Source organism: Microtus pennsylvanicus, chromosome 6, assembly GCF_037038515.1.
Source record: "Microtus pennsylvanicus isolate mMicPen1 chromosome 6, mMicPen1.hap1, whole genome shotgun sequence".
NCBI classification, from domain to species: domain Eukaryota; kingdom Metazoa; phylum Chordata; class Mammalia; order Rodentia; family Cricetidae; genus Microtus; species Microtus pennsylvanicus.
In genome coordinates, this window is record NC_134584.1 from 119072491 (window position 1) to 119098152 (window position 25662).

At 44.8% G+C, this 25662-nt stretch overlaps 1 protein-coding gene across 2 annotated transcripts in view; it reads left to right on the forward strand.

Annotated features, from left to right (window-relative positions):
• Positions 1-25662, forward strand: part of Usp10 (ubiquitin specific peptidase 10) — a 49001-nt gene that overhangs the window by 18317 nt on the left and 5022 nt on the right. Inside the window, exons 3-11 of one of the 2 annotated variants that reach the window (XM_075977453.1) lie at positions 2590-2647; positions 6753-7778; positions 17004-17095; positions 17578-17687; positions 18530-18585; positions 18804-18907; positions 20972-21071; positions 22398-22575; positions 25460-25625. In XM_075977453.1, the coding sequence (XP_075833568.1) occupies positions 2590-2647; positions 6753-7778; positions 17004-17095; positions 17578-17687; positions 18530-18585; positions 18804-18907; positions 20972-21071; positions 22398-22575; positions 25460-25625 (1890 nt within the window). Of the gene's footprint in view, positions 1-2589; positions 2648-6749; positions 7779-17003; positions 17096-17577; positions 17688-18529; positions 18586-18803; positions 18908-20971; positions 21072-22397; positions 22576-25459; positions 25626-25662 lie in introns of both variants that reach the window. The other variant, XM_075977452.1, reaches the window with a different exon arrangement.

Sequence of the window (25662 nt, forward strand, 5' to 3'; positions counted from 1 at the left end):
AACCTGCTGTAGAATTGGACAGCTTTGATCCATTTGGATAGTTCTGTCTCATTGTGCTTACTACATCTTCTGTGACGAGGGAAGGTCTTAACTTGGTGGCAGTTTATTGAGTGAAAGGTGCCACACACCTGGACAGCAGAAGCAATCATGTTTTTGCAGTGCTGGTGCATCCTGTCTGCAACCATTCCGCGGTTATGATTTCCTCAGGCCAACAGTCAAAGTAAATGGATATATGATTTTAAAGTCTCACTTTGTAGTGTAAGCCAGCTTCAAACTCATAAAAATCCTTCTGCCATAGCTTCTTGAGTACTGGGTTTATAGATGTGCATCTTCATGCCTGCTAACGTGTCCTGAGTGTGTGTGCCATAGTGCTCGGCTGACAGAGGGTAACTGGAAGCTGGTTTTCTCCTCTTAACCATGTGGGTCCATGGATGGCAGCAGTCTGGCCAGCTTCAAGTAAATAAGGAAGCAGCGGCAGGTGGATCTCAATGAGTTTGAGGCCAACCTGGTTTGCAAAGTGAGTTCCAGGACAGCCAGGACTGTTAAACAAAGAAAGCCTGTCTCGAAAAACAAAACTTTGTGGGGTCAGTTACAGGGATTAAACTCAGGTTGCTAGACTTGTTCAGCAAACTTTTTTACCTGCTGAGCCATCTCACCAGCCCCTAAATGCCTTAATACACTAACTGAAAATGACAGGTAGGACTGGAGAGATGGGTCAGTGGGTAGAGGTCTGTGCTGCCAAGCTTGATGACTTGAGTTCAATCCCTAGGACCTGAGTAGTGTCATGACAGAACTGACAACACCACCACTACCCCGGTAAATACTGAATGGAATTTTAAAAGAAGCTTAAATGAAATTGTTAGATTGCCCCAGATTTTAGTGGTAATCTGTTAATTGGTTAGAACAGTTAGCCTGGCTTCCCTATCTGTCTGCTATCCCAGAAACTCCTCCTGAGGTCTTTGAGAATAGGAGTGTTAGGAACCGTAGGTCAGTGTTTTCACTGCCACTGTCCTTCTCAGTCCTATTCATGATATATATATCATGATGCTAGCACCAGTAACATGTCTTGCCCTATGTGAGGTGGCTGTTTTGAGAAGAACTAGCTAGAGTTCTGGCCCTACAAGGTCTGGGGTGCAGGAATTGGTGGCTTGTGTTGTGCTGACCTGCTGAATTGTCCCCGGGGTAGTTTGCTGTCTCTGCCCCTCTCTTATAAAAGGGTTCAGTAATAGAGACTTTACCCTGCCGACTTATCTGCTCTTATTACTTTACAGAGACCACATTTCTGCACACTGCAATTGCAGTTGCTATATGGACTCTGGGGTGTTCCACCTTCCCAGTAAGCACATACACATTGCCACTGGTCCTCCCTCCCAGAGTTGGATTCAAAAGATTTCCCAGTGTCACAGGGATTTAACTGTGAATGGATTGATTCATAAGACCTTTTTGTGCCTTATAGATTTCTGTCTCCAAGGGCACCCTAGTTACTGACAGAGCAGACATTCTGTGTTACACACAGTGTCTCATCTTTCTTCTCTGATTGTAGAAATACAGGGCTTTGCTAATAAGCTTCCTTGAGATTGCTGCACAACATGTGTGCTGTCAGTGATGACACGTGGATGGACGGGTCTGCCCGTGTGTCAGGGTGCTAAGTCCTGGGATGCCTCTTGGTGCCAGAACCTGAGTGAACGGTTAGACTCCTTTCCAGTTACCGTTTTCTTGGTATTTGTCATTACTATCTGGGGAGAGAACCTAGCACTTTACTTTAGTTGGTTGGGGGGGGAGTAAATTTACCTCTTAAAAACCACAATGGCATTGGCTACCTAAAAGAGTCCATTGGAGACATGAGCCTAGGAGACCATTAAACAGCAGACAGTGATTGGTCTGACACTAGCTAGGGACCGCTGAAGCTGCACACCCCAGGCTCTCCAGACTGTTAGACTGTGTTCTGGACCTTAGTGACTAGAGAGAAATGCTGCAGCAGGTGCTTTGTTCTGTCAGTCTCACTTCTCAGACATTCCCAGCTCTTAAATGTAGAATTGGCAGGAAGAATTTGAGAGGGTCTTAAAATTCCCCTGGTTTTTACAAAGTAGCCAGGCATATATTTTCTTTCTTCCAAACAAGAAAGGTGATTTCAAACCATTAATTCAGTTGCATGGGACAGTGTGTAAGAAGGGAGTCACAATTTCCAGGCCATTTCTTCCTCACGGGCTTTTCTGTCTCTGCCCAGAGCCCTGGCTCTACATCTGCCAGCTGTGTTGCTGCTTGTTAAAAAGAGTGACTTCCACCAGCAGACGGACAGCCCAGGGTCTGGGCTCACCACTGATTGACATCCCGTGGAAGGCAGGCAGGATGTGATGGGAGGGTTTTATTGTAACCTGTACACATGCCATTAGGAGTGCATTTTCAGGTTCCCACCCTCGCTTTCAGTGTATTCAGTAATGGTAAATAATTGAAAGCATTCCTAAACTGTTTGATTCAGATTTTATCAGATTTTGGTGTGTGTCTTTCTGGGAACATGGTATCATGAGATGGAACTTGAAGTGTTGAGTCTTAATATCCTGTTAATGTGTTTTTTGATTTCTTGCACAGCTTCCTCCATACAGTGGGACTCTGTGTGGCATACAGGCTGAAGATGAACTACCAGATGGTAAGCTGGGTCATGTGTGCTAGGTGGGCAAGAAACCTGCAAACATGTCCTCCGTTTTCTTATATCACTCCCCACCCCACTTAAGAGTTTATTCATAGTTGGGCTATGATGTGTGAGTTTATTGGAGTGTGCTTAGTGTGTGTGGTGGGCAGAGGCTAACTTCATGGAGTAGGTTCTCTCCTACTTTGACACGGGTTCCGGGGATTGGACAGAGATCGAGGTTTATGCAGTAGGTATTCCTTACTGAGCTGGATTCCTAGTCTGTTCATGTCTTGGAGTCCCACCTGTAGCCCTGCAGGCTTAAATTGGTGCTCTTAGCTTAGCCTAGAAGCTGGGGAAGCAGGCCTGCGGTACTAGGCCTGCTTGAGTCAACATTTCCTTAGCGCTTGAAGCTTCTGCTGTGAACTGCAGCTCACTCAACTACCAAGTCACTCTGATTGACAGATGTGCTTTTAAGGTTGTGCTGTGCCCCAGAACACTGGGCATCATAAGTTCTGGTCAGGATAGAGGTGTTCCTTTCTGTTACCTCAAGAAGCCCTGGTGTTGTGGGTGTGTCACTCCACATGGCTGTGTTCAAGTCTCCTTGGGTCCTCTTGGCAGTGAGCCTGTATGCTGTCAGTTGAGGGCTGTGTGGAGCTGTTATAACAGTTGATGTTTATGTCCCGTCTGTCCCAGATTCCTGGGCATTTAGGTACCATTCTCACTACCTGCTCTGCTCCTCTTCTGTCTCCAGCCTGAGCCCTGGCTGATGGCTAAGAGTGGTGTTTATCAAGTGCAGTAGTGTTTGCTGCTGAGCATGGATATTTAACACATCTTGACTGTGCATTCATCACAGAACCAAACTCAACCAGACCATTTCTAGTCAGGATTGTTGTAAGGTTTTTGGTGGCTTTCAAGAATCTAAAGGAAAGTCTTTTTTTTTAAGAGCCAGGGATTGGATTCCATGTTCTGTTAGCACTTGTGATCAGTGTTAATTAGGTTTACATAGAAGTTTGAAAAGACTAAGCCAGCCTTATCTACAGTAACATCTCAGAAAGTGACTAAGGTTAGCAGTTCTGCAGTGAGCTGTAATAGATCTGAAGGGAACGAACAGGTTTAGTAATAGCTTTACAATTAGCAAAATGAGTTGCCCTTTAATCTGCTGGTATCCAGCTCCAGGAGTCTGGGTCCCTTGGGACATCCGTCTCTGCTTTTTATGTTTGCACCTGTGATGGTCTGTTCTTTCTCATGTGTTTCTTCTTGCTTATCAGAGGCCTTGTCTCCTGTTCACACCTGCATTGGTGTTGGGTTGTACTCAATCTCAACCTACTTATTGTTCCTTGGGTCCTTTTCTCCATTCTCTGCTCTCTCTTCCAAAGTCTGACTTTAATTTTGTTGGGAATGCTCCCAGAGTCTTGCTGCCTGCTTACAGCTAGTTGTCAGGACCACTTAAAGGTTCTTTCCTCTAAAACTTGGTCTTTTGTGTTTTCTCTCCACAGAGCAGTGCTTCTCAACCTGTGGGTCATGACCCCTTTGTGGTCACATATCAGATATTTATATTTTGATTCATAACAATAGCAAGATAAGAAGTAGCAACGAAAATAATTTTATGGTTGGGGGTCACCACAACATGAGGAACTATATTAAATGGTCACAGCATTAGAAGAAGGATGAACCACTACCATAGAGCCTTTCACACTATGTTAATAAATCTTCTTTTAAGACTGCCCAGCAGTGGGCAACAGGGAACCACATTCATTTCTCAGTGTCTGTGATTGCCTAGTATAAAATGCTGTGACCCTTCAGCACGTGGGAGAATGTGTGAAGAAAGTGCTTTTCCTCTCCCAGCATAGAAAGTCACAGCAGGTGACCTCAGGGAACCTTGTGCTTTGCACTTTATCTGCTATCCTTTCTAGGCAGTTGCTGAACTTTGAATCAGTGTGTCCTTGCTGTCCATTAAGTTAACTGTTCTCTGCATACCTTCCATGGGAATCAAGCACAATGCTGGGATTAAAGGGTGTCACCACACCCCACTGGGACAGTATGTTCCTAAGCTTTTCATAGTTTTTTTCTTGTGCTGACCAGTCTGCCTCCCACTGAGGCAGAGGATCTGCAATCCCTTTTACCTTTGTTTTGGACTGTTAATCTTTCTGAACTCAGGTTGGTCTTGTCAATAAATGTAAACTCCTGGAGCAGGAGCCTTGTCTTCCCTGCTTGAGAAAATCTCTCACACAACATGGAGTTATATGTACTTGATGGAACTCACTTTTGAGAAATATTGCCTCAAGGTACGCCCCCCCCCCCTTTTAAAAAATTATGTGTGTGGCATACCTTTTTAAGTGTATGCCTGGCGCCCACAGAAGCCAGAAGAGGACATGGGCTCTCTTAGAACTAGAGTTCCAGACAGTTGTGAGCTGCCTTGTAGTTGCTGTGAATTGAACCTGGGTCCTCTGGGAAGAGCAGCTAGTGCTCTTAACCACCAAGCTTACATGCCTGGGTGTTGTCTTCCTTATGTATTGTTTGGCTATTGTTTGCAGGCCTCTCATTTCTTCACCTGAAAGATGGAACTCAGTCTGAGCTTTCTGCTGTCAGTGTGTGCCACTCATGAAGAGACAAAACTGTCTGAAGTACCATGTTGGGTAGATGCTGAAGTGTTTCTCTGATACCCAGTCACATCCTAGAATATTGTTCTCTGATAAGATTGAGAATGGATGTGGAAGGCATTTTTTAAAATAATTTAATTTATTATGTATACAATATTATGTCTGTGTGTATGTCTGCAGGCCTTAGAAGAGGGCACCAGACCTCATTACAGATGGTTGTGAGCCACCATGTGGTTGCTGGGAATTGAACTCAGGACCTTTGGAAGAGCAGGCAATGCTCTTAATCACTGAGCCATCTCTCCAGCCCCATGGAAGGCATTTTCTGTTGGGAACAGTCAATCTTCTGTAAGCTTCATAGTATAGAGCACAGTAATTCTGAGTGTGACTTCACAGTATACATGTCTCAAAGGGTAGTCTTTCTCCAAGCACACACACCTCAGTGTCTGTCACTGGTAGCTCCAAGCATTGTGGATTAGATGGAACCTGGAGCATCATGGGAGAGCTGCAGCCCCCAGGTGTAATAGAAGCCATTGTTCTTTGGTAATCCATTTCAAAGTAAGGAAAAGAACTGCTCATTGGCCAGTGGCATACAGATGAAACCTGCTGTGGTTTGTAGTCTCTGGGGGTAGGATTGCCTTTCTTCCCACCTCTGCTACGGGCATCCTCCTCCTTTATCTAGTTAGCACCTTTTGGCTTCTCCCTGAACCTACGTTTTTTCCTCCTTCCCATGAAGTCTTTCAAGCCCTCCAGAATAAAACATACTTAGAACACGATTTTGGAGTTATAATTTCATCCTTGAAATGCGGGACTTGACTATTGCTGCCCTGTACCAGAATTCAAGACACGTTTCCTTTATTTCACATGCATGACCATTCACCAAATATGCAGCAAGTAAGCACACTGTCTACCACGGAACTGTATGTCAGAGGAATATATATCTGTGTTTTGTTTTGTTTTGTTTTGTTTTGTTTTGTTTAAAGACCAGGTTTCTCTGTGTAGCTTTGGAGCCTGTCCTAGAACTCACTCTGTAGACCAGGCTGGCCTTGAACTCAAAGAGAACTGCCCGCCTCTGCCTCCAGAGTGCTGGGATTAAAGGTGTGCATTATCACCGCCCCGCTCAAAGGAATATTTTTAAGCCCTGTTACAAGTTACTTACTTGTTTATTTATATAGTGTGACTGCCATTTGTGAAAGAGGGTGGCCTTGGATTCCTAATCCTGTATCTATCTTTGTAGTACTGGAATCACGTCCCCCACTAATTTTTTAATCACAGGTTTAATTTAGTTTCTACCCTGTCTTTTGAAAGTTTTTCTTAGTTACCCAGATAACCAGAGGTAAGGACAGGCTCCTTTTTTCATACCCCCAATTTGCTCTTGTTTTATAGATACCATTTTCAACAGATTATTAAGATAGGCATACAGCCTGTTGTAGCTGTTTCAAAGAGGGCGAATGGTCTTGATACTGCAGAGCTTGCTCCCTGTGCTTGCAATGGATGGGCACTGATTGCTTGTTTCTTCCCAGCAGGACAAGAACATCAGAGGATTGAGTTTGGGGTTGATGAAGTCATCAAACCAAGTGATGGTTTGCCGAGAGCCCCCAGCTACAGTATTTCAAGCACTCTGAACCCCCAGGCACCTGAGTTTATTCTTGGTTGCACAACTTCCAAAAAGACCCCTGATGGCATAGATAAAGATGAAAACTACAGCTCCGTTGACCAGTACCCAGATTCGGCCCTGACTCTGGAAAACAGCTCTAACGTGGAGGGAGAAGCCTTGGAGAACGATGGTAGCACTGGTGGTCTTGGTCAAAGGGAGCGGAAAAAGAAGAAGAAGCGCCCCCCTGGATACTACAGTTATCTGAAAGATGGCAGTGATGAAGTTATTTCCCCAGCTGCGCTGGTCAACGGCCATGCCAGTTCAGCAGTTACGAACAGTGTGGGTGTGGAGGATGCTGAGTTCATGGTTGATATGCTTCCTTCAGTTATGCCCAGGACTTGTGACAGCCCTCAGAATCCCATGGACTTCATCAGTGACCCTGTGCCTGACAGTCCTTTCCCCAGAACACTAGGTAGTGATAGCAGGACTGCAGGGCTGCTTGAGGGCTGCCATGGAACTGACTTTGAGCAACCCTGCCTCCCTGCAGACAGCCTTTTAAGGACAGCTGTGACGCAACCCTACGTTGGCACTGATACTACTGAGACTCTTGCAGTTGCTAATGGAAAAATACTTGAATCCTTGGGCGAGGACACTGCTGCCAATGGGGTAGAGTTACACACTGAGGAAAGCCCAGACTTGGACCCTGCAAAGCCCGAGAGCCTGTCACCCCCTGCCGACAGTGCGCTGTCTGCATCTGGGGCCATTCCCATTAGCCAGCCCGCAAAGTCCTGGGCTAGCCTCTTTCATGATTCTAAGCCCTCTTCTTCCTCGCCCATGGCATATGTGGAAACTAAGTGTTCCCCCCCTGTCCCATCTCCCCTGGCCTCTGAAAAGCAGGAAGTCAAAGAAGGGCTTGTTCCAGTTTCAGAGGATCCTGTAGCCATAAAGATTGCAGGTACAGTTAAACAGACAGACTGAGTGGAGATGGGATCTGTCTTAGGGACACACTGTGTGTAGTGTATCGGCGTGCACAGTGGTGGTAAAGGGCATGTATGCATTAACATTATTCAGTTGTAAAACAATGTATATAAGAAGAAAGATGGAAGGAGAGGGTGCCATGCCTTTATGTAAGTGGGAAAAACTTCATGGTTTTTTTTTTTTTTTTTGCAAGTTCCTTATTGACAAACTCCATTTCCATTTTCTTGTTGCTGTAGCGTTGGAGTGTGTGACACATATGTCCTGTGCTGTAACTAGGGTGTACTTTCGGTGTGATGATCCTCCTCAGTTAGTACTCAGTTTGTGTTCCTTTTCTCTATCAGTATAGAAATAGACATTTAAAAAAAATAATGCAGCCCCCCTCCCTTCTATAGTGACTTCGGTTAAGTGATGGAATTTATTCAGAATTGTAGCACCAATTCTGAAGGTAGACAGTGGAGAGACACAGAGGTTGGGAGGTTAGGTGCAAAAGCAGGTCTTCAGGTCCCCAGCTCCGGAGACTGCTGCAGTGTGCCCTTGGAGTGCTCAGAGTCCCTACAGATATTAAGGTGTATCCTCTTGATAGTTGGGGGTAGCAACAAGTCTTGGCTTTTAACTGTCATAATTATGGCTGTGTGTGGAAACATAGACCTGTAATTCCAGCAGGAGACTGAGCAGGGGAATGGCAATTTAAGCCCAGCCTGGCTTCAGAAGCAAGACCCTGTCTCAAAAAAGAAACCATAACAAAATGAGAACATTTTATTCCCTATGTGAGATATATTATTCTGAGTGTTCTTAGTGTTCTGAAGTCTCTTCAAATGAGAAGATTGATAGAGTTTTATTTTTATTGTCTTGGGTTTCATATTGTAGTCCAGGCTGATTTTGAACTTGCTATTTAGCGCAGTCTATCTCCAAAGTGACTTCTCTTCGGCTTCTACCTCCCAAATGCTGGGACCACAAGGTGTGTCACTGTACTCCACTGGAATAATCCATTTTTTTTTTAAGTTTTATGTGTATGGGTGTTTTGCCTTCATGTATGTCTAGGCACCACTTGTGTATTTGTGCCAGCAGATGCCAGAGGACAGAATCAAATTCCCTGGAACTACAGTTACAGTTGGTTGTGAACCCTTATGTAAGTGCTGGGAATCAAATCCAGGTCCTTTGGACTAGTAAGTAGCCTGTGCTCTTAATTGCTGAGCCATCTCTCCAGCCCTTTGGGATCATAGTTTTAAAGAAAAGTGGTTTTCTTCTTTGCATCCCCTAGTACTTTTTTTTTTAATTGAAAAAATTTTTAAAAAGGTTTACTCATTTTATGTGTATTTTGCCTGCATGCACGCCATCTGTTGGTGCTGGGAATTGAACCCATATCTTTCTTATACAAGAGCAACAAGGGCTCTTAATTTTCAAGCCATCTCTCCAGTCCATTTTTCTTTTCATTTTTACTTTGTAGCACAAAGCTTTTCACAAATTCCAGTCTTCTTGCCAGTCTTCCAAGTGCTGGGATTCTAGTTGCACACCTGTATGTCCTGCCTGGTTTCAGATAGGTTTCTCCTAAAATGTATTCATTATGGGATTGAGCAGGTGCCTCAGTAGGAACATTTTTTTGCATGTATGAAGATCTCCAGCATTCATGTTGAAAAGCCAGATATGGCCTGAGTATCTATAGCTTCATCATTAGGAGTTAAGACAAGTAGGTCTGGGACGTTTTGGCAAGTAAAAGTTTAGCAGGTGGATCTTTTTGACTTCTAGGCTAGCCAGGGCAGATCTTTACACCAAAAGCCTCCCAGTTCCTAACCAGACAGGTCTGAGGGGTGGAGAGACAGTCGTGCTTTGCATACCCGCCCCCTTTGTCTTTTGAGGGCGTGGTTGTTGTTGGTTTTTTGAGACAGGGTTTCTCTATGTAGCCCTCGCTGTCCTGGAACTTACTTTGTAGACCAGGCAGGCCTTGAATTAGGATCCGCTTGCCTCTGCCTCCTAAATGCTGGGATTAAAGGTATGTACCACCTCCACCCATATTGATTATTTTTAGTAAGAGTAACTGAATCATGAAAGCAGTGGAAAAAAAAACTTGAGAATCTGTGGGACTGGTGTTTGCTGGCTGGAGAGCAGTGTCTATACACCACTGTCAGGAGTCAATAAGGCAGCAAGGTGATGAGGGCCAATTGTGACTACCTTGTAAGCACAGGCTTCAGGAGGCTGCGTGTGCTATTTGTCACTGCGCTCTTATTTTTAATGCACTTGGTCTTTCTGGGGTTTTAGAAGAGCATGTTTTAGATCCCAGCTATGAAAAACTTCCAGAGTGCAAGGTTGTATTTTACATTTGATCTTTAAAGCTATGCATTAGCTTTCAAGAAATATAAATAACTCCAGGCAAAAAGAGAAACCTGCCAAGTGCCCACATTAAATCTCATGGGAAGAACTTGGTGAGCTGAGGTTTTGAAGTCTATCCAGCCATTTGGGATAGGTACTAAGGTGCTTCATTCATGGATGCTGGACAGCCATTGTAAGCAGCTTCCCAGAGGAATAAATGTGTTTTCATGTATTCTAAGTATGAATGACAACAGAGTCTAAGACTATTGTTTTTTGTTTTGTTTTGTGGCTTAAAACCTACCCGAGACCTTATAATTTAGGTCACTTTGCTATTGTACCTGGGAACAAACCAGGGTAACTCAAATTCTTCCAAAGTGGCAAGAGTGAGGACAGTCTAAAAGTGAGAGAGTAACTAGGCATTAATGGTTAAATTAGGTGCTGGAGTATGGTTAGGCATTTGTGTATGGCAGGTCCTGCAGGGCTAGGCAGCTGCTGTGCTTCCAGAACCAGTGCAAGTTCCACTTCTGACTTCTGCCCTCAGATCGTGTGAAAACAAACCATGTAGGAAAAAACCTTTAGGACTTAAGCTTGAGCTGCTGTGGAAACTCAGTGCTTGCTACTAACTGTCCATTTGTAGGTGGTCTGTGTTGAGTCATTTACCGAATGTGAGGTCTGTATTTCTTGAGATTTTAAAAAGGATATTCAGTGATTGGAGTTTTCTGTTGCCAACAGATTGCATAAGAAAGCTGGACTCTGCTCAGCCTTTTAATGTCTGCAGTTTTACCAAAGTGGAGACCCTGATTTCAGTTTACTTTATGAGCCAGTTGGCATTTTCACTCCATAAGCATTGTTTCTATTAACTTCTGTGAGGAAGATGCATTGGGATCATCTTCCCTAAATTGCCTTGAGTGAAAGGTTCTTCATTCATGGATGCTGGACAGCCATTGTAAGCTGGAGAATGTGATGCTGCAGCCAGTGTCTAGTGTTTGGCCCTAAGGGAAGAGGGAGCTTTAGAATCTAGCTGTAATGTCCTGAGCACAAGTCAGCAGTGCCCAAACCCTCTGTCTTTTTGATTATAGGTTGGTGGATCAGGCTAGAATGAGTGCAGACCTCATTAAAGTAACTGAGCTGACCCAAGGCGGGAGGGAGTCAAGGACTTCAGCAATCTTCACTGTGATTCGAGAAGGGTGGAGGTTCACCTTCTGGCTGCGTGGTGTTGGTGTGGCCTTCACCAAAGGAGCAGGTTCCTGTGCAGGGCATGAGAGAGAGCAGGAGCAGTGGGTGTGGAGGCTTTGATCTTAACCTAAAGATAATCAACTGCAGTCAGTTTTACAGCTGCTCATTTGTTTTGAAATGGAACTTACTGGGATACAGTCACAAAATGTTCAAAAGTTGTGGTTTTGGGAGATACAGATTATTTCTTTTTGGAAGATAAAAAGTGTTTTTTCAAACCGTTGTCTATACTTTTCCTTTCCCTTCCCACTTAGATTGCCTTTTTTAAAAAGTTTTGTTTTTGTTTTTTTGAGAAAGGGAGCTAGTTGCCCTGAAACTCATGATATAAACCAAACTGGAACTCAGATCCACCTGCCTCTGCCATGTGAGTAGGCATTAGCAGTGTGTACTAGATTGATTTGTTTTATGTGTATGGGTGTTTTGCCTCCATGTGTGTCTGTGTGCCACATGTGTGCAGTGACCATGGAGGCCAGAAGAGGGTGTGGTATCCTCGGAACTAGAGTTGTATTCATTGTTAGGTGTGTGTGTTTGGGAACTGAACCTTGGTCCTCTGCAACTGCATGCAAGTGCTCTTAACTACTGAACCATCTCTCTAGCCCGCAGACTGCCTCTTTAAAAAAAAGTTATATTTCATTATTTATCTGTGTGTGTGTACGCGTGTGTGTGCACACCTCCAAGTTTATGAGCACCCAAACACAAGTGTCATAGTCAGAGGGGGCAGCTTGGGAGTTGGTTTTCTGCTCTACTGTGTGGGTCCTAGGGTTGAACTAAAACTTGATGGCAGGTGACTCTGTTCTCCTTTTTTCTTCCTTTCTCTCTTTCTCTTTTGTATTTCAAGACAGTGTTCTCTTTGTGGCCCTGGCTATCTTAGAACTTGCTCTGTAGATCAGGCTGGCCTTGAACTTAGACCCACCTGCCTCTGCTTCCCAACACTGGAATTAAGGCCTGCGCCACTACCTGGCTTCTGCTCTGCCTCTTTCTCAGGAGGCTTATGGGATGTCTGTAATGGACTGACCATGTCAGGGGGTTACCTATGCGTTTCTCTACATTGTCACTGCCCTCACTCCAGGGGTGAATTATTTTGCTCATTGCATCTGTTCAAGAAGTTAAATTACTTCAGATTACTAAATGAATGAAGTGGCAGTGCCAGAGTGTGAGCCCAACTCCTCGGTTTGTATGTCCAGGCTATGTGTTTGTTGGAGGGTATGTGTACCCATGGTCATGCAGACATGCCATGGCATATGTAGAGGTTAGAGGACAACTTTTGGGGAGTCAGCTCTCCTTCCAACATATGGGTTCCAGATATGCATCTTAGATAATTAGGTCTAGTGGCAACAGCGTTTACCAAGCCATCTCAGCAGCCTGAACTTTGTTAACTATAAGATAAATGAGTTTTATTTAAGATATATTGGGCCATTTCTGATGAACTGGAAAGATTTGTGTGGTCTTACCAAATTTTTGTGGTATACTGTGTGGGGCATGGAGGGTAGATTGGCTATCCCTTGTTTAAGGCATGAGATAAGAAAGGAAGACTTCAGGCAGCCAGCAGGGTTGGGGCAGCAGTCTGGGGACAAAGGGCATGGAGAGTTCTGTTGAGAATTATCAGTGGTAGGGTATTGTTTTCAAAGGACTTTGAGTCCAGGAAGATATTTGCCAGTAGTGATAAAAGGCAGACAGTGAGTGGTACCCGCTGTGGCACTTTTCAGTCAGTCTCAGAGAGCAAGACTTAGGGTGCTTAGAAGGCTGCTTGTACTTTATGATTGGTGCTGCTTTTTACTTTATGAAATGCCATTAAAGAAGGATTGTCTGGAATAATAATTATGTATAAAGTGTACTGCCTGCATGCATGCTTGCATACCAGAAGAGGGCATCTGATCTCATTATACACGGTTGTGAGCTGCCATGTGGTTGCTGGGTTGTGGACCTCAGGAAGAGCAGCCAGTGCTGTTAATCTTTGAGCCATCTCTCCAGCCCCGAGAAAACAATAGAATAATCTTTAAGAAAAGGTCTAGATATTTCTTCTATATCTATCTGTAAAGAGCACCTGAAGATTGTATCAGAGGACAAAGAAGATTTGAGCATTGCCTCAATCAATTATGTAGCCTCATCTGCACCACATTTTCCTTTGTAGTTTATGCCTGTATGCTTGCAGTTATTGAACAAGCCACTAGGTGGTGCTAAGAGATAAGCTTACTATCTTGGAAGGGCACTGGAAACTGCTTTTTGACTTGCTGGCTATTTAGGGAAGGGCAGTGTAGAAACCACCCTGAGCATATGGTTTCACAGTAAATGTCGGAAGGGAGCCATTATAGTTGGCTTCAGATAGGATGTGTTCTTACGTCCACAGAGCTCTACAGTGTTTTTTCTTAGGAAAGTGAAAGAAGCTTGTTCCTCAGGCTTAGTGCAACCAGCTTGCCTCATTCCATTTTGAAAAGGAATTAGCTTTGTCATAGACGCTGGGTTATTTTAAACTCGAAGCACTGCCTCTAATCACAGTGTGTTTTCATGTATGGTATGCGTGGGTGAGTGTGCATGACTGCTAAAAGCATCTTGGGAGTCAGAGGTTATCTTTTAGGAAGTTCTTACCTCCACCTGTTTTGTTTTTAGAGCAGTCTTGTCTCTGTCCCTTCACTGCGTTTTATATCCAGGTTAGGTGGCCCATGGCTTTGGGATAATTCTCATCTCAGCCTGAGGTCTCTCCATAAGAATGCCAGGATTTGTTTTGTTTGTTTGAGGCAGTGTCTCTCTATGTAACCTTGGAACTCACTGTGTAACTATCCTGAACTCCCAGATACCTACCAACCTCTTCCTCCAAAGTGCTTAGATTAAAGGCAAGCATCCCCATTGCCACCTACTTTTTTAAAATGTGGATTTTGGCCATCTGAACTCAGACCATTGGGCTTGCATCCTCTCCCTGCCCCTGCAATTCATAGTTGAGGCTGCTCAGAACAGTGAATAGGGGAGGGGCGAGGGTGCCTTGTGGATCTCTGTGCCTGTCCCTTGTTTGTTTTCTACTTCCTCCAGTGCCTCTGCCCAAACAGGTGTAAATGTCAAGGTACACCATCCCTTCTCCCACCTTCAAACTGAGAAGACTTTGTTGCTTACACCACCAGGAAAACAATTTTTTTCCTTCAGAAACCTGAGTATGGTTGGCCACCTCCTGTTTTAGTTCCTCCTGTCGTGTGGCTGTCAGATTTCTTGGCCAGGCATTTCTTGGAGCAGTTCACACTGGTTCTCTACTCTTACCCAGACCTCTGGCTCCTCCCTGTTAATGCCATTTTAGTATATGCTTTGCACTCTGAATTTGAGGTGTGTGTTATTGTGGGAGTATTGGGAATATGGCACACTGATTCTCGAGTGTAAGTCACCATTCTCAGTGTTAGCTCCTGCTGACTAAGGCTAGGCTCACTATTGTATCACCACACAAACAGTATGACAGTGTCCTTTACGTTCCTCCTGGTAGACACCCCCCTCATTCTCACATCTGCTTCCTCAGCCTCTAGTTGCTCCCTCAGTGTGTCTGCAGATGAAGCATACCTCTCAGACCTGTCCAGCTAAGCCTGCAGTGTGTGATGATCTCAGCTTGGACAGTGAGTCTCACTCATTACTGGTCCGTGAACTGTCCTAAAGTGGGGCTAATTGTAGTCTTGGAGTGCCATATAGGATGAATTAGCTGTTCATCAGAGGTCAACTATGGCAGAGAGACCAAACCTTCTAATTGTGTAAAAACTTGCCATTGATTACTGCTTTGAAGTTCTGTGACATTATGTTGGGGAGTGCTTGGTTGAGCACCCACAGGTTTGGTGGTTACTGTGATCATCCCTGTGCTGTGGTACATAGTGGAAAGTGTGGATTTTTGTGGTACAGCCCAGGGTCAAGTGGGAACATGGTGGGAAGGGGACAGTGAGTGATGCCATATACAATGCAGATATTTAAAAACTCCTTTTGTGTGTGAAGCATGTTCGTATGTATATGTAAGTGTTTTTGTGAGGTCAGATTGTGGGAGTCAGTCCTCTTTACACTAAATGGGTCCTGGGGCTATGACCCGGATCATTAGGTCTGGCAGCAAGTACCTGTAACTGTTGAACCATAAGTAATAGTTTACTCATTTCAAAAAGATGAGCCATGTAGAATCACTCACTGTGCTTCCTCGCTGGAGGAAAGGAGAAGGAAGTTGTATGTGTGTCTGTGTATATACGTGTTTTACGTGTGTGTACATAAGTATACTTTTAAACAATGGAATTAATTTTCTCATTTGACTTTGGGACACCAGCCTGGGACCTGCCAGTACAACAGTTTTGGTTTGTTGCCATGCATGGTATCACATGTGCCCATTAGTGGTTCATTCCTGTGAAACAGCTTAAAAGGAAATGAGGCAACATCGTGTTGTGGCCCTGAATTGGAGCCTCGATTGTGTGTTGATCATAGGCAGAAAGTAGATAGGGTGCTCCTAGATGGCTGAGTACTAGGTCCTGCCAGTTAACACTTAGGAGTTATAGAGACAGACTGAGTATGAGGAGTATGTTCACTCTAGCTATGACTGTTACAGAATTCATTATGGCATGTGAGAAGAGCCTTGCTGTATAGACCAGGCTAACCTCAGACTCACAGGGGTCTGCCTGTGCAATGCCATGTAGGGCTAGGTTTGTTTTTGTTCTTGTCTTTGAAATAGTCACATGAAGTCCATGCTGGTCTAGAACCTACTGCATAGGCTGAGGCTGATTCTTCTATATCTGTCTCCCAAATGCTACAACTATAGTGATGTGCCACCACTCATGACTTCCTTGTCTTTGTTTTAAATGTGCATTTCTAGATAGGTCTAGTGGCATGTACTTGTAATCCCAGTGCTGAGGCAGAAGGATTGCTGTGAGTTTGAGGTTAGTCTGGGTTGCATAATATCAGGCCATCCAAAGCCACAGAGCAAGACTTTGCTTCAAAATCCAGTGGTGGTAAAGATGCTTAGTTGTAGAAAATGACATTCGTAATTTCTTTTTCCTTTTCTTTTTGAGACAGGGTCTTACCATGTAGCTTTGGCTGGGTTCGCGGAGTCTCTAGATGTGCACTACCATGCCTGGCTTTATAGTTACTTAAAACTGGAAAAATCTGAATAGAAAAACCTGCTTCTGAACTGAGTGAGGAGCTAAGAGTGCAGAGTAAATGGATTGCTGGTGTGACTGCTGATGGAAACTGTGACTAGCAGGAGCAGTTATCCCTTAATGTGGAGCTATGAAGCTCCCACTGTGATATGCCAGGTCTCATGCGAATTCAGGAGACACATTTTGCTCCCTAAGTCCCTTTGAAGTGTCTAGGACACCTTGCTGCTAGTGAGGCACACTGTCAGCCTTGGTGGGGTAGCCAGCATCTTCCGTATCTGCTGTCTGTTGCTAATGATTGTGTGCGTTTCCTTCGATTGTGCTGCCTAGTCTATTCTCACAGGAACATAAGTAAACATTGATGTTTGGAGGAAAATATTAATTGGAAGAAACAATTCCTCATTCAGTAACAAGGCTGATTTTGAGCTAAGTGAGACTTTAATAATGAGGGCTTTCTGAGGACACGTTTTCCTGAAGAGCTCTCAGCACTTCAGAATGCCTTTGCATGGATGCTGATGCTGCTGGCTAGAATGTTGTTAATGTCTTCATTTGCTTCTTCACTCTTGCAGAGTTACTGGAGACTGTAACCTTGATACATAAGCCAGTGTCACTGCAACCCCGCGGGCTGATCAATAAAGGAAACTGGTGCTACATTAATGCCGTATCCTTCCTGGATGCCATCCCCAGGCCTGGCTACCTGGTGTTCTTCTCTCTGGGTGCATTTGACTTAGTGAAACTTCCTCAGGGCAGCTGGACAGAGGCTGGGCCATCACTTGGTGTGCCTACCTCATAGTTGATGATACTCTGAGTCCCACTTCTCCACCCTCTGTAAGAGTATTGACCTGTTGACCTGTGGAGGACAGAATCAGGCCTGCTTTATTCTCATGGCAGTGGTTGTAGATAGTAGGATAGAGTGACCACTCAGAATAGAAGCTTTGCTCTAACTAGTGGTAGTATCTTGATCTACTAGGTTCTTGAATGTCACCCTGGCCCACAGCAGATCCTTACATGGCCATTACAAGGCAGCTTTTTTATTTGGTTTATGCTTTTGAGTGTCCTTGGCTTTTCTTATTTTTATATGCCTTTAGGAAGTTTGCTGTTGTCTGTTTCATTTCCTTTACACTTCCTTACTGCGACATTTAGACCCTGCAGGCATTGGTGGCTTGCCCTCCGATGTATCACCTGATGAAGTTCATTCCTCTGTATTCAAAAGTGCAAAGGCCTTGCACATCAACGCCCATGATAGATAGCTTGTAAGTAAAGTGTTCACACATATGCCAGTGGGGGGGGGGGCGCTTTCCCCTGGTGACGGGAACTTGAACGGTTGGCAAAGGAGGTGCTCCCTGAGTTGAGTCCAGCCCTTCACTCTCGATTTCCTACAGATAAGTACTGGGATATTCTCCTGCTCTTTTTTAGTTTATGTGTATAAGCATTTACCTGCATGTACAAGTGTACCACATGTGTGCAATGCTCATGGAGGTCAGAAGAAAACTTTGGACCCCTCGAACTGGAGTTACAACCTATTGTAAGCTGCCACGTGGGTGCTGAGAACTGAGCCTGGGTTTCCAGCAAGTGCTCTGGACTGCCCAGCCACCTCTCCAGCCTCTGGAATTCTCTCTCTTTTTTTTAAGATTTTATTTATTTATTATGTATACAACATCCTGACTCCATGTATGCCCACATGCCAGAAGAGGGCACCAACCAGATCTCATTACAGATGGTTGTGAACCACCATGTGGTTGCTGGGAATTGAACTCAGGACCTCTGGAAGAGCAGTCAGTGCTCTTAACCACTGAGCCATCTCTCCAGCCCCTGGAATTCTCTTTTAAAGGAAAATGTTGTTGGGATTTTATACCGAAGTATAACTGAACTTCGTGCTTCTTTACCCTTCAGATTCAGTAGAAAACCTTGTATTGTTTGCCAACTTAAAATAGCATTTAAAAATGATCCCAAAATGTGTATAGATTTAATGTAAGAACCCACTGGGTACTGTCACGTCACCCGACGTGGACCGCACAACTGCTGGTTGTCATGTGTTGTGCCGAGGCCTGCCTGCTCTTAACATGCTTTGCTTCACTTTCTTTTCTCTACTTAGTGTTCGGCTAATGAACGAGTTCACTAACATGCCAGTGCCTCCCAAACCCCGTCAAGGTGAGTCGTAGCTGTGAGGCCTATTATGGGAACATGGCGCCAGGGAACCAGAATGTGGTAAATGTGGTCTTGTTGAAAAGAAAATGTCCTTTTAAATCTCGGTGTTCGCCCTGTGCCAGTCTCGGCTTCCTCTCTGGGTGGTGGTTGGAGTTTGGGTGGCTTTGCTTTCTGTCCTAATTCATACTGTGCAGTTACCAGAATGTCTGTTTCTCTTGTAGCTCTCGGGGATAAAATCGTGAGAGATATTCGCCCAGGAGCCGCCTTTGAACCTACGTACATTTATAGACTCCTGACAGTTATCAAGTCAAGCCTGTCTGAAAAGGTCTGGGGTGCTCGATGGTAGCTGGGAGGGGGCACATGCCTATAGTTCTAGTGAGTAGAAGGCAAGGCAAGAGGACCTTTGGGAATTCAAGCCTAGCCTGAGCTACAGAGCAAGTTGCAAACGAGCCTGAACCACCATTAGTGGTTGTTGCTCCTGTTTGTGTGTGTCGCACACCCCGTGCTGTAGGTGAGGTTATAATGGAGTTGTTTAATGAGGTGCCAGTTACCCACACTAAATGGCACTAAGCAAGGACTGAGTCTCACTAATTCCACTAACCCTGTGAATTCAAGCTGGTAAATGGGCAGAACCTGGCTTTTGAGTCTTCCCTTATTGCTGCGCTGTACTTGGATAGAGAGGAGATTGCTGGTCCTGGAGTGCCCAGCCTTGTATTCATGCTCAGGCTACAGCAGCTATTCCATCAACTTGCTTCTTTCCTCTTGCTTTTTCCTAAGTATTGCATATTGTGTTAGTAAAGACAAGTGAGCAGAGAAGCTGGGAAGCCTTACAGATGGCCCTGAGGGCTGTTGAGAATGGGAGAGTGATGAAGGTATTTGTCTAGAATAGTCAGCTGGTTCTTTCAGTCCCAAATCTTTAATATTTTGACATTCACACTTCAAATGCTGTTAAAGGAAACTTAGTTAAAATAGTTAAGAAAATGCCATTTAAATGAAGTGGTATGGAAGCTACAGTGGTTGAAATAGAGTGAGCTCCAGATACACAGGAGAGACCCCAGCCACACAACTTTAACTTTTTAATGCCTATGTTACAGCTTTTCTTGTTGGCTTGGACTTAAGTTTCCTCTTACTTGGGATTCAGGGTATTATTAGGGATGCCTTGCCAAGGGCAGGGATTAGAAACAGCCTAGGCAACAGAAAGACAAGTGTGAGGACAACGTACAGATGTTGTAGATCTTGGAGGAGGCCCAGGGGCCAGTGGAACAGAGATAGAGGGATCCTCAGGGATGGCTCCATGAAGCCGAGCCCTTCTAAGTTTGTGTTCCAAAAGAATGCTTATGAAAAAAGCACTTTGGAAGTTACATCGGAGCTGACTAGAGCTAGCGCTTTAAGACCAACCTCAAGCTGGATGATTTCCTAGCAGGAGTTGGGGCAGCTGGTGTTGTGGGCCTAGTACTGCAGCAGACAGATCCAGAGAAAAATTCTCAGCCGCCCCCATTTGTGCCACCCCAATGCCCAGCCACGATGCTGCTCATGGAGTCTTTCAGTTCTGTGTGGTAGCCCACATGGTTGGTAGAGACTCTGGGGGTGCATCTCAGGAACTGTGTCACAGGCTCGGGAAATCCCAGATGCCAAAGGGAAAATAGCACTTCATAAAAAACTACTTTGTTTATATAGACTTTGACACAGTCCCTTATCCATTCTTGGAGTGATGGAAGGCCAGGTTCTCAGATACCAGCCAAGGGCTTTCTGGGAGTACAGCCTCATGTCTGCTCTGCCTGTGCATGCGCTCGCGCGTGCGCACACACACTTTTTGGTGTGTGGCTGGTGGCTGTGCTGTCTTTGACTGGTTTTGGCATGGAATGTCCATAACAGTCAGCTGATTACTTATGACTAGAGTCCTCTCAGCGGTTCCTGTCCAGAGAATGGAAATGGAGATGATGTCGCCAGTCACTGCTGAGTGATGTGACTCAGGGCTTATGTTGTGGCCCCCAATGACTTGTTCATGGGCGGGTTTTTTTTGTTGTGTTTTTTTTTGTTGTTGTTGTTTTGTTTTTCAAGACAGGATTTTTCTATGTATCTCTGGCTGACCTGAAACTTGCTCTGTAGACCAGGCTAGCCTCGAACTTAGATCCATTTGCTTTTGCCTCTTGAGTGCTGGGATTAAAGGTGTGCACCACCAAGCCTGACTATTTTTATTTTTCTAGCATAGTATGTGTAGGAATTTAGTTACAAAAGCAAAAAATTATGGACCAAACCTTGCGACAGCTCTTGGAATTTGCATATGCCAATCTGGATTGTTTTGTCGGGTGGTTTGATCCAGGTGATGAGAGTCCTATAGACCTCGCTGCAGTCAATCAGAATTAATGTGGTCATGTCTGACCTCCAGGGCCGACAGGAAGATGCCGAGGAGTACTTAGGCTTCATTCTCAATGGACTTCATGAGGAAATGCTGAGCCTGAAGAAGCTCCTCTCCCCCACTCATGAAAGTAAGTTCTTCTATGTGAGACTGTTTGCCCGACAGCCGCTTGTCAAGGACGGTGCATGTCCATGTTCTCTCTCACACGCCCGTCTGAAGTCGCATGTCCATCAACAGTGACTAGGGTGCATTAATAACTAGTTTGTTTCATTACCTTTAGCCCAGCAGTGAGAAAGTTAGGTTTGGATAACTGGAATTTATCCAGATCCATGCTGTTTTGCTTTAACTTTTACTCCAAAAAGATTGAGGCCTTAGTTACTGATCTCTTGTGTAAAACGTGGGACCAGTACGGTGGTACTAAAGGGTTTGTTTACCTTGGTTTACAGTTCTAGAAGGATCGTGCCCAGCACAGTGGAGAAACACAATGGCAAACTAGACAGCCACACTTCACCCAAACACAGGAAGCAGAACACAGAGCCGAGCTGTAGACCCTCAAAGCCTAGCCCCTGTGATGTATTTCCTCCAGCAAGGCTTTACTGTCTTAAGGTTCCAGATTCTTCCAAACAATGTCACCAACCAAGAACTAAGTGTCCAGCCCCATGAGCTTGTAGGGTACATTTCTCATTCACACGATTTCTGAAATGCAGAAAAGCAGAACAGGTAGCTGGAGGACCTACAGGCATGGGCTCACTTTGCACACATGCACCCGTCTCCTTATGATGTGAAGTTGGAGGAAATAGTTGAGTTGCTGATTGGTACTAAAAGTCTCCCTATGTACCTTTGGCTGTCCTAGAACTCATTCTTTAGAGCAGGCTGGCCCCAAACTCAAAGAGATCTGTCTGCCTCTGCCTCCTGCTGGGATCAAAGGCATGCACCACCACTGCTAGGCTTTTTTTTTTAAAAAAAGTAGTCGACAGACCTGCTTTTTTGCTGTTGTTTTGGTTCTTTATATTTATTTAATGTGTGTGTGTATGGAGGGGTGGGTGTGGGTTTGTGCCTGTGCAATTGTGTGTGTACAAAATGGAGGTTAGGATAATTTGCAGGAGTTAGACTTTGTCATGTGGTACCAGGAATCAAACTCATGTTGTCAGGCCTAGGGCATGTGGCTTCACCTGATGAGCCCTTTCACCCAGCCCGACAAATCATTACACCAGTGGTTCTCAATCTTTGGACTTTGTCTAAGACCATCAGAAGACACAGATATTTACAGTTTAGAACAGTAGCATAGTTATGAAGTAGCTATGAAAATTATTTTATGGTTGGGGGGTCTCATAACATGCACTGTACTCAAGGGTTGCAGCACTAGGAAGGTCGAGAACAGTTTCTGCAGAATGTATATTTGCTTGGATTTTTTGTTGTTGAGAATAGTAGCCTAAGCAGACCCTTTTCTTTTCAGAACTTACTGTTTCCAATGGGCCCAGAAGCCACTTGATAGAGGACGAAGAGCAGGAAGACACCGGCGAAGGGAGTGAGGATGAGTGGGAGCAAGTGGGTCCTAGGAATAAGTCGTCCGTCACCCGGCAGGCTGATTTCGTTCAGACTCCTATCACTGGCATTTTTGGCGGACATATCAGGTTCATGCTTTTCCATGTTGCCGCAGGGGAGGGGCTTTGAGGTGTCTGGAAGCTTCCTGCCATCTGCTTTTGCCTACTTTTTTTCAGTTGCTTTTTCTAAAGCCCTGCCACTAGGGCCATGTGCTTCAGTGCTCCTGTGGGCTCTCCCGTCACTCCCTATTGAGAGTAAAAAGCCAACTAACTTGTTTGTTCTGACGAAAGAAACTCGACTCGTGTGTCTGATTATAGGCATTGAATTGCTATATTTTAACAACTAGGTTGCTTGCATTTAAAGTCTATATCATGATGTTATGAGCACAGATGTAGAGTGGCAGCCACAGAGAACCAGGCAACACACCTGCCACCTTCCTTGGTTTCCCTCCCCTTGTAGACAAGAGCAGCTGTGCTCTTCTCATTCATTGTGCACCCCCCAGGTCGGTGCTTTGTGCCCTCTCCTCTTTGCCTCCTCCTGTTTTCTTGGACCACTTTGTCACAGTGACAAGTCGTTGTGAGTGACTTCCTTTTTTTAGATCTCCGGTAGTGTGAGCACATTCGGCTTTTCTTCTGTTTCTAGCTCAGTTCATTTAGTACGTTTTCCAAGTCCATCCATGCCCTGGCAAATATCATAGGAAATATCCTTTTCCAAGGCTGAGTAATATTCCTTTGAGTACACCCACCATGGTGATTTCATCCATTTGCTTTTGGGTGGCCACATAGATTGTTTATTTAGGAACTAATTGTGAATGGACTGGACGAATATACATACCAGAACTTCATGAGCTAGAAGGTGAAGTGAATGGAGACATTGGCATGCTGGAGGACATGACCCCTGGTCTGCCCCAGTCCTTCAGTCAGCTTTCTGTTTCTTCACCTCATCCCCCAAAAGACATAACTTTCAAGGATGTCTTAGTGGGCTTCAGTTTGTGGCATCTCCTGGGTGCTGTGTTTATTTATTTATTTATTTATTTTTAATATTTTTTAATGATTTATTTAACTTTATTTTATGTGCATTGGTGTGAAGGTGTCAGATCTCGTGGAACTGTATTTTTTTCAGACAGGTGTGAGCTGTCATGTGGGTGCTGGGAATTGAACCCAGGTCCTCTGGAAGAGCAGTCAGTGCTCTTAACTGCTGAGCCATCTCTCCAGTCCCATGGGTGCTGTATTTAAAAGACAGCTCTCTTCTTAGGCCAGCTCTGTCTGCTCGGCAGCAGAATGCCCAACTTTAAGCAGAAAGTTTGCCATCCATGCCTCAGAAGCCCCCTTTTCTGTGGCCCCATGAGGAGGGCTAAGGAATCAGTTGAGCTGCTCCTTGACATTGCCACAGGCCCCCTTCTACTCCAGGGTTCTGGAATCTTTGTGGAACTGTGCTGTCAGGTGTGGTCTGGGAAGTGTCATACCCTGCCCATTGTCACTGTAGACACATCCTGCCCCAGAGATGAGCCATGGTGGCAGGGGCAGCAAAAGATGACTGTTTCCTTTGCTACAGCCTGGAGTTAGGACTATTGAACATGCCTTGGGGGGGGCAATGAGGGGATAGTGAGAATATAGGCAGCCAGAGTGCTTCCTCTGCACTAAGGGCAGTAGGAGTTTTAGTGCCACAGCCAGCATGACAGATCTTAGATGTGCCTTAGAGTGACAGTGGGGGAAACCAGGTTCCCCTTGAAGAGATTGCTATATTGTTATTAAGTATTATTTTAGTCAAGTTCTGGTCTTGAACTCACATGTAGGTGTAGCCATGGCCAAGGATGACTTGAGTTTCTGATCCTCACTCTCCCACCTTCTAAGTGCTGGATTACAGGGATGTGCAGTCTAACCTGGCCTGTGAGGTGCCGAGGATAGAACCCAGGACATCATGTACACCAGCAAGCACTCTCCATTCCTTGCTACAGACCTAGGCCTAGACAAGGAACTGTTTCTGTTTTGTTTTGTGTTTTGTTTGTTTAAGACTGCGCCTATGTAGTTGCCCATGTTGGCCTCGGGTTACTCATTCTTGTGGGTTGTCAGTTTCTTTAACTCAGATCCGCCTGCCTCGGCCTCCCAAGTGCTTAATAGGTGTGCACACCACTGCCCAGCTTTACTTTCATTAATGTTTTTCAGCTTCCTGTGGGAACACAAGGAGCACCAGTCATGGCTTTCACACCCGGGAGGAAGGTTGGAGTATTAGACCCTGACAGAAAAGCTTCCCGCTGGTTCTCAGGGTTCCTGGCCCATGCAGTCCAGTCTTCCTCCCACCAGCTTTACTCTGCTCATAAGCTAGACACCAGGCTGCGCAAACAAGAGGCTTTGTTATCTTAGAATATTTCCTGGATGAGGTTGAATGAGATGAGATGAGCTTACAGTTACTACTCTAAAGACCTTAACAGAAGAAAAAAAGAGAAAAATAAAAAACCTAAGAAAACATGGTTGAGTTGGCATCCTACCCACAAGCCTGGTTGCCTCTCTTTCCTGGATTGCTAACATGTTTTTTTATTATCCTGAGCTTGCTTCCCTTCCTCCTCATGTTGTTTTTATAGAACAAAAGCAGTATTCAAAGTCCTGTTTTCCTGGGAATTTCCTTCATTTCATTAGTACAGGCTGTGGCGCTTTGTTGAAGCCCTTTGAGGGTCACTTTTGTTAACTGGTGCCGCATTGTATTCAGGTGTGCAAGGTAAGAGTTTGGAAGTTGAAAACATCTGAGCAAGTGGGAACATTTCCTGATCAGTTGCTAATAACAGGAGGTAGTCCTCAGAGCTATTTTTTTTTAAATGAAATTCTGGGTCTTTTTTGCTTCCCTATTTTCTCTGGTCTTCTGGGAGTGATATTGAATAAACTTCTTTGAATGTTTATTCCTTATCTGTTGGTTAATCTTAAAAAGTGACAAAGAGTGGCCTCTTAACATCCTTTTTGTTTTCAATTGCCATCCTAGGTCTGTGGTTTACCAGCAGAGTTCCAAAGAATCCGCTACTCTGCAGCCGTTTTTCACATTGCAGTTGGATATCCAGTCTGACAAGATACGCACAGTCCAGGATGCCTTGGAAAGCTTGGTGGCAAGAGAGTCTGTCCAAGGTTACACCACCAAAACCAAGCAGGAGGTATGCTCAGGCTGGTCAGGAACCTGTGCGAAGGCCC